Consider the following 13,904-nt stretch of genomic DNA (forward strand, 5'->3'; position numbering starts at 1 on the left):
AGTTAATTATCACAAATAGGACACAAGTCAAAGAATCAGGAGACAAGCAGAGGTGGGGTTAGGAAGGAAGCGTACAGAGTGGCTTCATGGGAAGATATCACAGTAGCCAAAGTTCACATTTACTAGACTGTGGGCACCCAATGCTTAAGGAAAGTCGCTTGCTGGGAACTTCTCACTTATTGAAAACTTACCTCCAGTTAGCATGTGTGTCTCATTTAATCTGCCCAATGTTGAGCATTATAACCCTTCTTTACTGATGTAGAAACCAGTCCAAAGAGCTAAGTGACTTGTCCCAGGCCACAGAAAACACTAGAAGGTGGGCTCGGCCTCACCCCTCCAATCCCCAGGGCGCCTTCCCTTCAGGAAAAAGTCTTGTTGACATTCTCGGCCGAGCGCACAGTTCAAAGCAGAAAAACATGGTGTCATCTTCTGAGATGCACATTCTATCAGTGAGAACTTGGACGTGAAGTTAAAAATTAAGCAGCAAAGCCTGACTCGGGCTCTCCAACCTGCTGCCATCAGCCTGCCACGTGGCTCTTATTTATTTTTGTGAAACTATAGGACTGTTTGAAAGGGGAGAAGAGACAGAAACAACTTCAAGGTAGCCTTATAGCAAGGGTTTAAAAGACTGGTTTAATGGTGAAGGTAAGTGCTTCTCTTCTTTTGGGGTCGGACAGTAATTACTAGTGAGTCAGAGGCCCATTGGAGGGAGGCAACGGGTTGAAGGAGCATAGGAGAAAGAACCTGAACAGCAGCCTAAGGGCCTCCATCTGGGGATGGCATCTGGCTCCAAAATGAAGAGAGACTCTAAAAAAAAAAAAAAAGGTGATTGATTCGATCAAGACCCTAGAGCGGGGCTTGAGGGGTCACCAGGGCCAGTGGACACCGTGAATGATGGTGGCTTCTCCGAGGACTCCCTGAGTGTTAACTGTGACAGCGCAGTGCATTGGACAGGCTTTGGCTGTGAAATAAAACACTGAACCACAGCCAACAAGGTTTGGGTTTGGGGACTGGGGCAAATGAGTCTTCAGATTTCTCTACAGTTTTGAAATTATCTCTCAAGGAGAGGAGAGCATGAACACAGTTGTAAGATCTAAGGCAAGAGAACCTGTACACTTGTGGAGAGCACCTGGCTTGTGAGCAGAGGGGAGGTCCAGAGACTATGGTTGGTGCTCTGGCGGGAAGGAAGCCCAGCGAGGAGACGAGGGGAAGGTGCCCAGAGGAAAGCACACCTGGGCTCACACTGGCCTGGAGGACGGTGCCCGAGGCCATCACTCGGAGGAGAGGTCCAGGGGCACTGCTGTCCATCTCCCAACTGGCTGGGCTCTGAACGCTCCATGGGCAGTGTCCATTTGCACCTTAATTTGGGCATAACGCCTGCCTGCTAGGATTGCCCACTACTGGTGCTCAGTACACTTTTTTCTTCATGGTTAAATTCATAAGTAAACTGATAGCATGACATAACCTACTAGAATAACCAATTTTATTTCAGGACCACCATCTTCTGAAAGGTAGGCGGTTTCCCTAACGGAAAAAATTACATCTTCCCATATTCTCTGAAGTTTGTGTCGGGCGCACCCCTTCCTCATCTGTTGTGTGGATTCTAGTCCACAATAGCCCACTTTTAAAAGGAAAAGTTTAAAACCAACATAACAATCCAAAGCACTTTTATAGAAATGTATATTTGCTGTACGCCTCGACTTAGTGATCTGAGAGTCCGAGTGCCAGGCTGGTGACTGTCTGCTGTTACGGCTGCTGTTACCCACCATCGGATTTTACAATGTGTGATATTCTGGAGTGAGGAGGCGCGTCTCATACCTTTGTCTTCACTCACTATCCCCATGTTTCCTATGAAAATAGGGAGCATGTGGAACCTGTACTGCTTTTCTCCAGTCTCATTCCCAGAATGGCAGAGCCTGGGTCCCTGGGCACCCTCTGACCTGCAGGTTCCTGCTCTTTCAACCACATTGGCATTTACTCTGAGTAAACGAGGAGACTGGGCTAACAGAGGTGATGCAAGACAGGCTGACTATTAGGGGAAATCTAAGGGCAATGAAAATGCCATTACAGAAAAATAGGAAGTGAAAGATTAAGAAGAATAGGAAAAATCTATTCTTCTGTTTATACACAAACTGTATTGTCTAGATTATTAATTTTATATCAAATGCAACTCCATAGTGCGTCGAAATTATTTTTTAAATACAGACTTTTCCTTTAACTTAATTTCACTTCCATTTTTTTCTCTGTCCACTCACAGCCGTGACCCTATGGTTCTCTGTATTTCACAGGTGTCACTCTTGAGTGGGCAGGTCCTAGACAATGTTTATTGCTGGGCTAAGACCCATTCCACTGTCTCTGTGCATGTCAGTTATGCCAACGCTCAGACCCCATGATTTCATTTCCTGTGATCATTCTGGAAAAGCAGTTTCCTTTCTCACAGCACAGAAAGTCCCTGGTTTAGAATGGTTTGGGGTGTCCACCCGCTTTCCGTATTGGTCTCATGCAAAGGAAACAGGGGAATTAACAACCAAAATTAGCTATTGAGACAAAATTCGAAGAAGCATTTGAAACCATAAAAGCTAAGGCGGGGATGGCAACGGATGAGAAAAGCAGCTAAAGTGATGGTTTCTGATATGACTTCACTAACAACAACAAAAAGCAAGAAAGAGTAGTTGTTTTTATTTTTATATTTTTAAGTATTCAAAGCTCAACTTGAATGTATTTTCACCATCAAATCTCCTTCTGGATTAAAACTTAATTTAAGATCATAACAATTTCTATCTAGAATACCTCAAAATGAAGCTACCCTAGTGTACTTAAAATATGCTTGTGCTTAAAATATGAACATAAAGGGGAAGTTGTATTAACAGAAATGGCACCGTCTGGGCGTTAGGAGACTTGTGCCGCCTCAGTCAAGTCTTTGACTTGAGGCAGTTTCTCAAACTTCCTGCACAGCAGTCATCTCATCAATAAAATGGGCATTGGGGCCAGAGAACCTCTGAGCCTCTTTCAGCTGTGGAGTTGGGTGTTTAGAAGCTTTTTTGCAGGGGGTGGTGGGAAACCTTTAAGTGGGGTTCTTGTAGCTGCAGGTGCAGTTAGAGAGCTGCCCTCAGCCGAGTCTTGGGATCTTGCAGAAAGAGGGAAATCAAACTGAAAATGGTGTGACTCTGGGTCGCCCAGGTGTCCATTCCAGTTTGTTCCAGCTGGAATCCAGGCACGGGGTACGGGGCTGACCTCTTGGTATCGTGCAGAGCCTACCAAGATTGAGCAAACGCTGGCATGCTTCCCGTGCCTAATTTTGTCTTGTTAGCAACTGGGCCTCTATTTGGGTTCACTGTAATCAAAATAGTAAATTTCAAAACTTAGGTGGGGAGATCTTCTCCCCAGAGTTCTAGACACATCTGGCAAGCAGACAGCGATGCTGACCATGCTGACGACGCCCAACTACCGTTTTTTCAAAGACACTTAGCGTCTTCTAAATGAGTATCGGCTAGTCATAAAGAAAATCTCTTGGTAAATATGGACAATCATGAAGAAGAGCAGGGCCACCGTCTTCCACAGTGTTATTCAGCGTCTTTGCGAACATCATTTCCATGAAGTCCATCATCAGTGTCTGCGACACTGACTCAGCAAACCCTTACTGTTAGGGTCACTGGTCTCCAGGCTTACGGGGTAATAACTAATACTACAAATTATATTCGGAGGCAAAATTCTTCATCTGTGTCTCTCCTTATGATTCCTCCCCCGACGGCCGTAGATCATGAGGATCCCTGTGGGCCTGGATGTCCCATTAATGTGCAGAAAGGATGCAGAGCTTTGTGAGGAAGCACAGCCACCACCGGTGTCTGCAGAGCCGCGGGCCCTGCCGCTCAGGATCCGCTGCAAAATCCACGGCATTCTTAGGGGGGTGACGGCTCCCAGGCTCCCGAGGAGCCCCACGGGTGGCCGGAGCAAGCCCTGCCCCTCTGGGGACCACGGCGCCCCCACAGACAGCGGGGTTTCCTTTCGGGCGACGCTGCAGGCGGTCGGGAGCCCTTTCCAGCCCGACGGAGTGTCCGGACTGCGCGTGGCAGAGGCGAGGGTGGGCGTTTTAGACTCTCCAGGGGACGCGCCCGTGTGACCAACGTCGTGCTCCGTGTCCAGAGCGGACGCCGTGGACGGGGCGGGGCCGGGGGAAGGGCCGCTCCGCGGGTTCCGTTTCCGTGTAGTCCCCGCAGCCCCACGCGGGACAGGACAGGCGAGGGCGGACACGGGGACACGGGGACACGGGGACACGGGGGGCACGGGGACCGGGCAGGGCCTGAATGACGGGCGGGGCCGCGGCCCCCGCTCTGGAAGCCCCGCGCGGGCGTGGCGATGACTCGCGCTCTGTGATGTCGGCCGCGGGCGCGGAGCCCGGCGCCGGCCGGTGCTGCGCGAGGGCCGCGCGGACCGAGAGGATGCTCGGCGCGGTCATGCTCTGGGTTGTGCTTCTCCCCGCAGATCAAAGCCCGTCGTGGTCAGAGACACTCAGGGCGGAGAGCGTCGCTGCCCCGAAGCGCGCTGCCGTTTCCCCGACGAGCCCCATGGACCAGAAGCCGGCCGCCAGGAGAGGTAAAGCCGCCCGGTGCTGGCAGCTGCCCCCGAGCCCCCCAGCCACCTGGGTGCTGGCAGCTGCCCCCGAGCCCCCCAGCCACCTGGGTGCTGGCAGCTGCCCCCGAGCCCCCCAGCCACCTGGTGCTGGCAGCTGCCCCCGGGCCCCCCAGCCACCTGGGTGCTGGCAGCTGCCCCCGAGCCCCCCAGCCACCTGGTGCTGGCAGCTGCCCCCGAGCCCCCCAGCCACCTGGGTGCTGGCAGCTGCCCCCGAGCCCCCCAGCCACCTGGGTGCTGGCAGCTGCCCCCGAGCCCCCCAGCCACCTGGTGCTGGCAGCTGCCCCCGGGCCCCCCAGCCACCTGGGTGCTGGCAGCTGCCCCCGGGCCACCTGGTGCTGGCAGCTGCCCCCCAGCCACCTGGTGCTGGCAGCTGCCCCCGGGCCACCTGGTGCTGGCAGCTGCCCCCCAGCCACCTGCGTGCTGCGGAAGCAGGGCGCTGTTTCCCGGCCGCACGCCCTCGCCCCCCGTCCCGCTCCGCGGCCAGGCCCTCGCTGTAGACTCAGGTGCAGGATGGGACCAGCTCCAGGCCCTCAGCCTGTTACCTGTCGTTGCTTCTTAGGGAGCCCCGCGGAGTTATCGATCAGAAATTAAGCTAAATGATCAGTAAACCCTGGGACACACGAAATGGAACGAGTCTTTAAAACGTGATTTTACACAAACCCCCAGCCTTTGCATGAATCCCTGCTACGGTGTCCTTGCCGGGCAGCTGGCTAGGTCCCCTGAGCTTGGACATCTCCAGTAATAAGGAAACCTTTTGAGGCAATCAATCCCATCCCTGAGCCAACTGGCCCTTAAAAAAAAAAGTATTTCCTCCATTATACAGGGTGTCCCCCCAAAACGTATGCACATTTTTAATAATGATAAAGGTAGTGTTCATTAAAATACATTTTATTTTCAAAGTGTAATAGAATCAACTGTTAAAGTGTGTATACATTTGGGGGGAGACGCCCTGTATTTTCATGTTTCCTCACAGGTTTTCTCTTGTTTCTCTTTAGTCCTAGTTCTACAAATATGAAAAAAAAAATTGACCCCATCATTCACATGGGGACCCTTCAATACTGGCCTGTTGTTTCACTTCATGGGGACTTTAAAAATTTTGTTCTTGTAACATACTGAATACTCTTCCGCTACCACAAACTGAGTAAAAATGATTCTCCACATTAATTTCTTTAAAAGCTGAGCATCTGTGAAGGCAGGACCTGGTGACACACAACAAAAACATTTCCAAGTGAAGGTCACATTCGAGTTAGTGGAAGGGCTTGTTTACGCTCTACCCTCAGGTACTTTAAAAGAAGATCCTGGGTTGGTTAGAGTATCATCCTGATATGCCAAGGTTTTGGGTTCGATCCCCGGTCAGGGCACACACAAGAATCAACTGGTGATGCAGAAATAAGTGGAGCAACAAATCGATGTTTCTCCCTCCCCCTCTCTTCCTTTCTCTCTCTCTAAAAATCAATCAATAATTTAAAACTAAATAAATAAAAAGAAGACCCTGGATGTTCGACTAGCTTCATTCCAAGGCAGCTGTCTAGTAGAAACTTTCGAGATTTTTGGTGAATGAATATGCAAAGCAGATGAGGCCACTGACTGGCGGCTGGGAGAAAGGTTTAGTGACAGCTCGGCCACCATCTCCCCGCTTCGTTATGGAACAATGTGATATAAATACCTTCACTTAGGTTTTCCTATATTTATTATCTGCTTCCCATTGTTGCTTTACTTGATTATAAGATCCCAGATTCATTGTCTTGAAGCCAAGGAAAGAAAATGACAGAGGAGGGTTGCAGTCTTGGTCATTTGAGTGAAAGGAGACGGTGGGACTGCAGTTTCTCAGTGAGAGGAGCGACCGCAGCCAGGAGCTCCCTGCATTGTCCTTCCCCAGGCCCAAATTTCTGCTCCTTACGCTGTGGACTGGCTGTGGTCATGCACCTCTCAAACCTCACCATGATCACCCAGCGGGTGAGCCTGAGCATCGCCATCATCGCCATGGTCAACAGCACCCGGCAGCCTGCCCTGCTCAACGCCTCCGCGGATGAGCCCCTTGTAGACGCCCTGAGGGACTCCAGCAGATCCATCAAGGAATTCAACACAGAGGTAAGTGAGATGGAAAACCAGCCCTTTGTCGGGAGGGAAAACCCAGTTTGAAGGGAAGACTTCGATCTTGATTCTGTGGGTAGAGAAGCATGAATTTTCAATGATGAACTTTTTAGAACTGAAATTATTTTTCTTTGAGCTATGGCTTCACTCTCTGATAATCTTTCATTAACGTTATCATAATTACAAGATGGAGGAATATAGGAAAAAACTGTGAAAGCTTCTAAAAAGGAATAGGTTACTGGGCGTCTTCAATGAAAAAAGTAGGCACCATCTCAGCGCATCCTTCTGCCTGATCCTGCGCAGGTCTCGGCACCTTCCCTTGTCTTCGAGCCATTTTACAACTTAAGTTCTACACACAAATGGTATTGCAAATGGTCCTTGCCTGCAGCTCTGCAAATGTATTTGTCCTGTGGAAAATCGGCTGACTCTCCTCCACTTGCGCCTCAGTTGAATAAGCCAGTTTTGCCATTTATTGAGCCTCTTTTCCAGCATTACTTCCTGCACATGTATGTGTGTGTGTGGTTCTTCGAATTCTCCTCCAGACCAGCTGCAATATCTTACCATCCTCATATTTCATAATTTTATTCCCTGGGACCCTGCTCATTTACGATGACCTATCGTTCATTCTGCACATTCACTCTCCCTGCTCGAGAATCCAGGATCCCCCGTGTTGCCAGACTCCTCTCTCTGCGTGCTGGACCCCTCCGGAGCCTGGCCCACCTCTCAGCACCCTCACATCTGCTGAGCGGCCCAGGGACAGTCCCTGCTCTGAGCAGTCAGAGCCCCGGTGCATCGCTGACCCTCTGGTATCGTTCCAGATGCTGCAAAGTCCACTTTTCTGTTTTCTTCAATGAGAATGAATTTTCTTGTTTCTCTTGATACAAATCAGAGTCATTCTTAAAGGCTGCTTCAAGTGCTGCTCCCTTCCTGGGACCTTCCCAGCTCCCTCTTCTCAGAGTCCCTTTTCCACTGGTGGTCATCTTCAAACTCCAATTCTGACGTGAATCGTGTATCTTGCATTATTTATTTTAAGTGGACAAAGTATTTTATAGTTCACAGTGTTTGGCCCTCTACTCCCATTTATAACATGATGTTTCACATCTAATGGGCTACCAAAAATTATTTACCAGGCCCTGGCCGGCATGGCCCAGTTGGTTGGACACCGTCCTGCGCACCAAAGGGTTTTGGGCTCAATCCTCGGTAGGGGGTGTGGAGGAGGCGGCTGATAAATGTTTTGCTCTCACGCCGATGTTTCTCTCCCCCTCTCTTTTTCTCTCTCTCTAAAAATCAATTTAAAAAATCTTTAAAGGAAGTGTTTATTGGGCTACATCAGAAGGGGAATGTGACCTTACTCATGCGTCATCGTGTTTAGGAAGCCAGCTCTGCAAGGCAGGCGACCATCATCCCTACACCTGGCATCAGGGACAGATCTGGGTGAGAGCTCAGTAACGCTGCACCCTCCTTACTCTTTGACATGAGGGTCAGGGTGTCACCCAACTTTTACCAGAAACAAAATAGCTAAAGGGAGATATTCCACAGACGAAACATCTCTCCGTCTCCCTTCACCTACACCTTCCCACCACCCATTTGTGTGATTATTTCTTTGTCTCATTTCTCCTTCAATTCCTCTGTTTTTTTCTTCCTCTGAGAGAAGTTAATTCTGGGTTGTTTGGAAAAGGTGGAATATTTTAGTTAGATTTAGAAAAATAGAGAAAAACCAAATTTCATCTTTTATGGTAGGGTCCCACCAACCACAAGCAGCTCCAGCTGTGAAGCAGATTTTCTTAGTGAAGAATTTTCCTTTCCCCCCCCCCAGACCTCTGTATACGAATGGAGCCCCGAAACCCAGGGCATCATCTTCAGCTCCATCAGCTACGGGATTATACTGACCCTGATCCCCAGCGGGTATCTGGCTGGGATATTTGGTGCGAAGCACATGCTGGGGGCCGGTTTGCTCGCCTCCTCCCTTCTCACGCTCTTCACGCCGCTGGCTGCTGACCTGGGAGTGAGCTTGGTGATTGTGATTCGCACGGCCCAGGGCATGGCCCAGGTACTCAGATGCTTTCTCCCCTCCGAGTGCAATACAGACTCCTGAATCTACCAGCGATCAGAGGCCTCAACGGTTTTCATTTCAGGGGATGGCATGGACGGGGCAGTTTACCATCTGGGCCAAATGGGCTCCCCCGCTCGAACGCAGCAAGCTCACCAGCATCGCCGGCTCCGGTAAGGATTCCGACCCGGGTCCCAGCTCTCCCACACCCTCCCTGCGAGGCAGGGATGGCTTCAGGGAGAGGGGTCAAAGTCCTTCCCCAAAATTCAACAGCGTAGGACGGTACATAGCAGATGAGAAAGACGCCTCGGTGCTGGAGCACCACGGAGGCTCGGCACAGAGCAGACCGTCGTGAACCCCGAAAGCATCATGGGGAAAAGAGTGTAGAAGCCATTTGAAACACCATTTTAGCAAAGATATACAATGAGAACTAAGACGGTTGGAGCTCAGGGCGGGAAGAGAGTTTACACGGCACTGCTTTTGTCAGAGTGAATACTGTTCACGTTGTCGCCCCCCCGGACTGAGCCGCCCTGAGAGCAGGGACGGTGGCTTATTAACGTGCGTCAGTCCTTCCTGTTCTGTCCCCACCCTCCTATTGCTCGCTGCCAGAACGTGACTCCGGTTATAAGGAAATTAGGTGGGCTGTGGATTTCGCCAGGTTGGTGTTAAGGGCCATGTTATTATTATTATCACTATTGTCATAAATCCTAATTCCTTCACGTGACTTTATTGGGGAGATCCGAGTGACAAGAAAGACGCTCGTCACCCATCATTCCAAGGCTGCCCCCTCACTGCTGGGACGACACCCGGGGGCCCCAGGGTCTCAGCCTCCGCCCGGTCACAGCGCTCTTCCTCCCCCTTCTCCCCAGGAGCAGCGTTCGGATCCTTTCTCATCCTCTGTGTGGGGGGGCTCATCTCGCAGGCCCTGGGCTGGCCCTTCATCTTCTACATATTCGGTGAGTCGCTTCCTCTCCCCCTAACGCCTCCGTTTCCCCCGCGTCCGGCCACATTCTTCCTGTAGGACAGGACAGGCCCTTTGCTAAGCGGGAGGCGACAAGCACCCTGAGGATCGGTTGGTGGGTTTCTTGGTCTAGCCTAGGTGGTGGCGATGCTCCTGCTGCCTCCAGGGGGCTCCGATGGTGACAAACGGCTGTCTCTGTTTGAGAGATGGTATCTGGAGAGCTTTAGTTAACAGGAGATTTGGCCTGGCCAGTGTGGCTCAGCGGTTGAGCATCGCCCCATGAACCAGGAGGTTGTCAATTCGATTCCCGGTCGGGGCACATGCCCGGGCTGCAGGCTCGATCCCCAGTAGGGGGCGAGCAGGAGGCAGCTGATCATTGATTCTCGCTCATCATTGATGTTTCTCTCTCTCTCCCTCTCCCTTCTTCTCTCTCTCGAAAATCAATTTTTAAAAAAACATATTAAAAGAATTGTAGAAGAAGTGATATAAAGAGGTGTGGAAATTGAGGTCCTTGGGGTGGAATAACCATGAATTGGTGTGCGTTTTGGAGGGGGCACCACTTCAGACAAACTCCCTTCCTCGCAGCTCACAAATCTACTTGAGAACTAACTGGGTCCTGGCTTCCCAGGTAGCATTGGCTGCATGTGCTGTGTCCTGTGGTTCACGGTCATTTACGACGACCCCGCTCACCACCCCTGCATAAGCCTCAGGGAAAGGGAGCACATCCTGTCCTCACTGGCCCAGCAGGTACTGAGCATCCCCCCGTGGCTGCACAGGGGTCACCAGGGCGGGGCGGGGCTCCCGGGACGGGCCTCTGGCCTCTTCTCATACCCACACTGATTGGATATTTCCTTTCAGCCCACTTCTCGAAGACGATCCGTCCCCATAAAGGCTATGGTCAGATGCCTGCCTCTGTGGGCCATTTTCACAGGGTTTTTCAGCCATTTCTGGTTATGCACCATCATTGTGACGTACCTGCCGACATACATCAGCTCTGTGCTCCACGTCAACATCAGAGAGGTGAGCGTGCTTCCGACACACCTCTGACAATGAGAACATTGTCAGTGGGGACATTTGTGTCCATGCTGCCGATGACATCCTGGCTTTGCCCACAACCATTTAACCTTCACAACGACCTTGAGAGAGGCACCGTAAGGATCCCCATGGCACAGGTGTGGAAACAGGACACACAGAGGTGAGAGGACGGCCTGGATCCCACACCTGCCTGGTGACAGAGCTGCTGCAGCGTGAGCTCCTAACCACCGCGCTTCATTCTTACTTCAAGTCCTCTTAGAAATTAATATCGCTTGTCTCCGGAGACAGTGTAAGGCAGGTGCCGGCCCTCTCACCTGAGACAGTGATACCACTAGTTTCCTTAAAACAACTCAATGTCATGCCCGGGCCAGTTTGGCTCAGTGGTTAGAGTGTTGGCCCAGGGACCAGAGGGTTGCAGGTCTGATTCCTGGTCCAGGGCATGTGCCTGGGTTGCAGGTTCAATCCCCAGGGCCGATCGGGGCACATGCGGGAGGCAGCCCATCGATGTGTCTCTCTCACATCGATGTCTCTCCCTCTCTCCCTCTCCTCCTTCCTTTCCACTCTCTGTGAAAATCAATGGAAAAAATATCCTCGAGTGAGGATGGACCAAAAAAAAAAAAAGAATGTCAGGAGGGCTGACAGTGGTGTGTGTGACGTTGGTGCCCTGTCCCGTGTCCTCACCGGGTCAGTTTCCTCCCCCCAGAGCGGGGTCCTGTCCTCCCTGCCCTACGTTGCTGCCTCGACGTGCACGATTCTCGGAGGGCAGCTGGCCGACTTCCTCCTGTCCAGGAATCTTCTCAGGCTGATCACCGTGCGAAAACTCTTCTCGTCCCTGGGTAAGGACAGGCGGACGGGCGTGGGGAACAGATCCCTTCCTGCCTGGTCTGAGCGGGTCCTGAGCCCCATCTTCCCCCCAGGGCTGCTGCTCCCCTCGCTCTGTGCCGTGGCCCTGCCCTTCGTGGCTTCCAGCTACCTGACAACCATTGTTCTGCTGATACTCATTCCTGGGACCAGCAACCTGTGCGACTCGGGGTTCATCATCAACACCTTAGACGTGGCCCCCAGGTGAGACCTGTACCTGCTGGGGCCTCCTCCAGGCCCCTGCAGAGGTGTCGGGCCTCAGTCTTACCCTGTGACTCCTTTGTGTTGCTGACATACAATATACGGGGCAGAATAGTGACAAATGGCTAGAAATGTCAGCCTGTGGCCATGGCCTGAGGCGTTTTCAGAACACACCCAGTCCTCACAGCGAAGGAGGAGGCCCTCTTGTCATCCACGCGTGATAGGGGAGAAGGCTGGGGCACAGTTCAGGTGACATGCCCGACGTCACACACACGTAGAGCCAGGATCTAAACCCAGGCATTCTGTACGGAGTCTGTTGTCCTGTCCACTCGACATACTGCCAGGAGGGAGCCTGGACTCCCCCGGGGGCAGAGTCTCTCCCTGGTTGTGGGCTTGGAGGCAGGTGATCATCGCCCTGAAGGTCGAGACACCACGTCAGGCTAGACGACTTTGCCAATAGAGCTGAACTGCACCCAAGTTGAGCGGCTGAAAAGCCATCTTTCTGTCTAAGAAAAGGCCACTATAAAACGCTCGCTGTTTGAGGAAGCAGCTTCCTGTAAAACCACCTATGACATCATCGCCCACAGGTACGCGAGCTTCCTCATGGGCATCTCTCGGGGATTCGGGCTCGTCGCGGGGATCATCTCCTCCACGGCCACCGGATTCCTCATCAGCCAGGTGGGGCCCGCTTACCGAGCAAGCGGGAGCAGCAGGTGCTGCGCTGGCACCGGGCACGCACGGCCGGGCCTCTGCTCCCGGGACTGTGGTCGGATGGGAAAGGCGGGCACGGACGCCACCACCCTGCCCTGCTCGGAGCAGACTCTCAGCCGGGCTCCGGGAGCTCAGGTTCCCGGGGGGAAAATAAGAGCAGGGTTTCTAAAGCTGAACAGTGTCCGATTGATGGAAACGGGAGGTTCGGGCAGAGCAAACAGCACGGTGACTATCTGGAGGAACAAACGCAGAGCGAAGGGCAGACTTCGAGTACGAGAGGGAAACGGGGCAGACGAGAGATGACAAGGAGTCCGCTCAGATTCGCTCTGACTTTAGAGTCACGAATGGAAACACCCGTGTTGGAGGCCAGTTTAAAGAGGTTAATTCATGGTAGACAAAGCTGGGAGGGTGGCGGACGCTCTAACCACTGAGCAACACCAGCCAGGGCCATGGTTAGTTTTCGACCAAACTGCTAGGGATGCACTGTGCCTGTAGTGACAGACACGACCTTGCACCCACGAGGCCTCGGTGAGCAGCGTCGGGCGGGCTGGCTGCGTGCAGCGCGGTGGTTCCGAGCCGTCCAGCCAAGGGATTGTTGTGACTGACGCCTCAAACCAAACGACGCAGCGAACAGAGGATGAGATCTTTCTGTTGTGCTTAATCATCACCCAAGGATATTTTTCCCATTGCTTTTCAGAGAGTGATAGGGAGAGAGAGAAACATCAATGTGAAAGAGACACATCGATTGGTTGCCTCCTACATGTGCCCCCAACCGGGGCCTGGGATCAAACTTGCAACCGAGGTATGTGCCCTTGACCAGGAACCGAACCTGAGACCCTTCGGTTCAAGGGCCGACGCTCTAACCCCTGAACCACTCCAGCAGGGCGAGGGTGAGATCTTAACAAGGCCATTTTAGGCATCATTTTCCATGAATGATAGGATTTTTCATGACTGTTGGGATCCCAAATCCAGAAAAACACTGGTGTAGGTGAACTTATTTTGGTTTAAAGAAAAATCCGTCCCCACCCAGAACCCATCTTTCATTTGAGAGTCATTTTGTGTCCAAGTTCCATAAAACCGTCTCTGATAAGTTAAGACACGTGGCTATTGCAGGTCATTCCTTATGCTCTTCAGGGTCAGCATGGCCACACATGATACAGAGGATTTCTAGGCCTGGTAGGGAAGGAACTTGTGAGACTGATGGTTCCGGCCTTTTGCTTCCAGGATTCTGTGTCCGGGTGGAGGAATGTCTTTTTCCTGTCTGCCGCTGTCAACATGTTTGGCCTGGTGTTTTACCTCACGTTTGGACAAGCAGAGATCCAGGACTGGGCCAAGGAGAGGACCCTCACCCGCCTCTGA

The 13,904-nt window shown here is 52.1% G+C and overlaps 1 protein-coding gene across 1 annotated transcript; it reads left to right on the forward strand.

Annotated features, from left to right (window-relative positions):
• The first annotated feature begins 4,565 nt into the window (after window positions 1-4,565).
• Window positions 4,566-13,904, forward strand: LOC107539685 (sodium-dependent phosphate transport protein 3). Its single transcript, XM_087827660.1, has 11 exons — window positions 4,566-4,593; window positions 6,512-6,723; window positions 8,543-8,776; window positions 8,862-8,949; window positions 9,646-9,732; window positions 10,366-10,484; window positions 10,596-10,757; window positions 11,476-11,608; window positions 11,690-11,837; window positions 12,422-12,512; window positions 13,770-13,904. Exons 1-11 carry the CDS (start codon window positions 4,566-4,568, stop codon window positions 13,902-13,904), a joined length of 1,437 nt encoding a protein of 478 aa, XP_087683786.1.

Source organism: Miniopterus natalensis, chromosome 19, assembly GCF_054644295.1.
Source record: "Miniopterus natalensis isolate mMinNat1 chromosome 19, mMinNat1.hap1, whole genome shotgun sequence".
NCBI lineage: Eukaryota > Metazoa > Chordata > Mammalia > Chiroptera > Miniopteridae > Miniopterus > Miniopterus natalensis.

Excerpts from the sequence above, each read along its gene's own strand:
- LOC107539685 (XM_087827660.1), top strand. The coding sequence starts at position 4,566 with ATGGACCAGAAGCCGGCCGCCAGGAGAG. Across the intron at positions 6,724-8,542 it reads TCAAGGAATTCAACACAGAG|ACCTCTGTATACGAATGGAG; the intron begins GTAAGTGAGATG and ends CCCCCCCCCCAG. Across the intron at positions 11,609-11,689 it reads AAAACTCTTCTCGTCCCTGG|GGCTGCTGCTCCCCTCGCTC; the intron begins GTAAGGACAGGC and ends TCTTCCCCCCAG.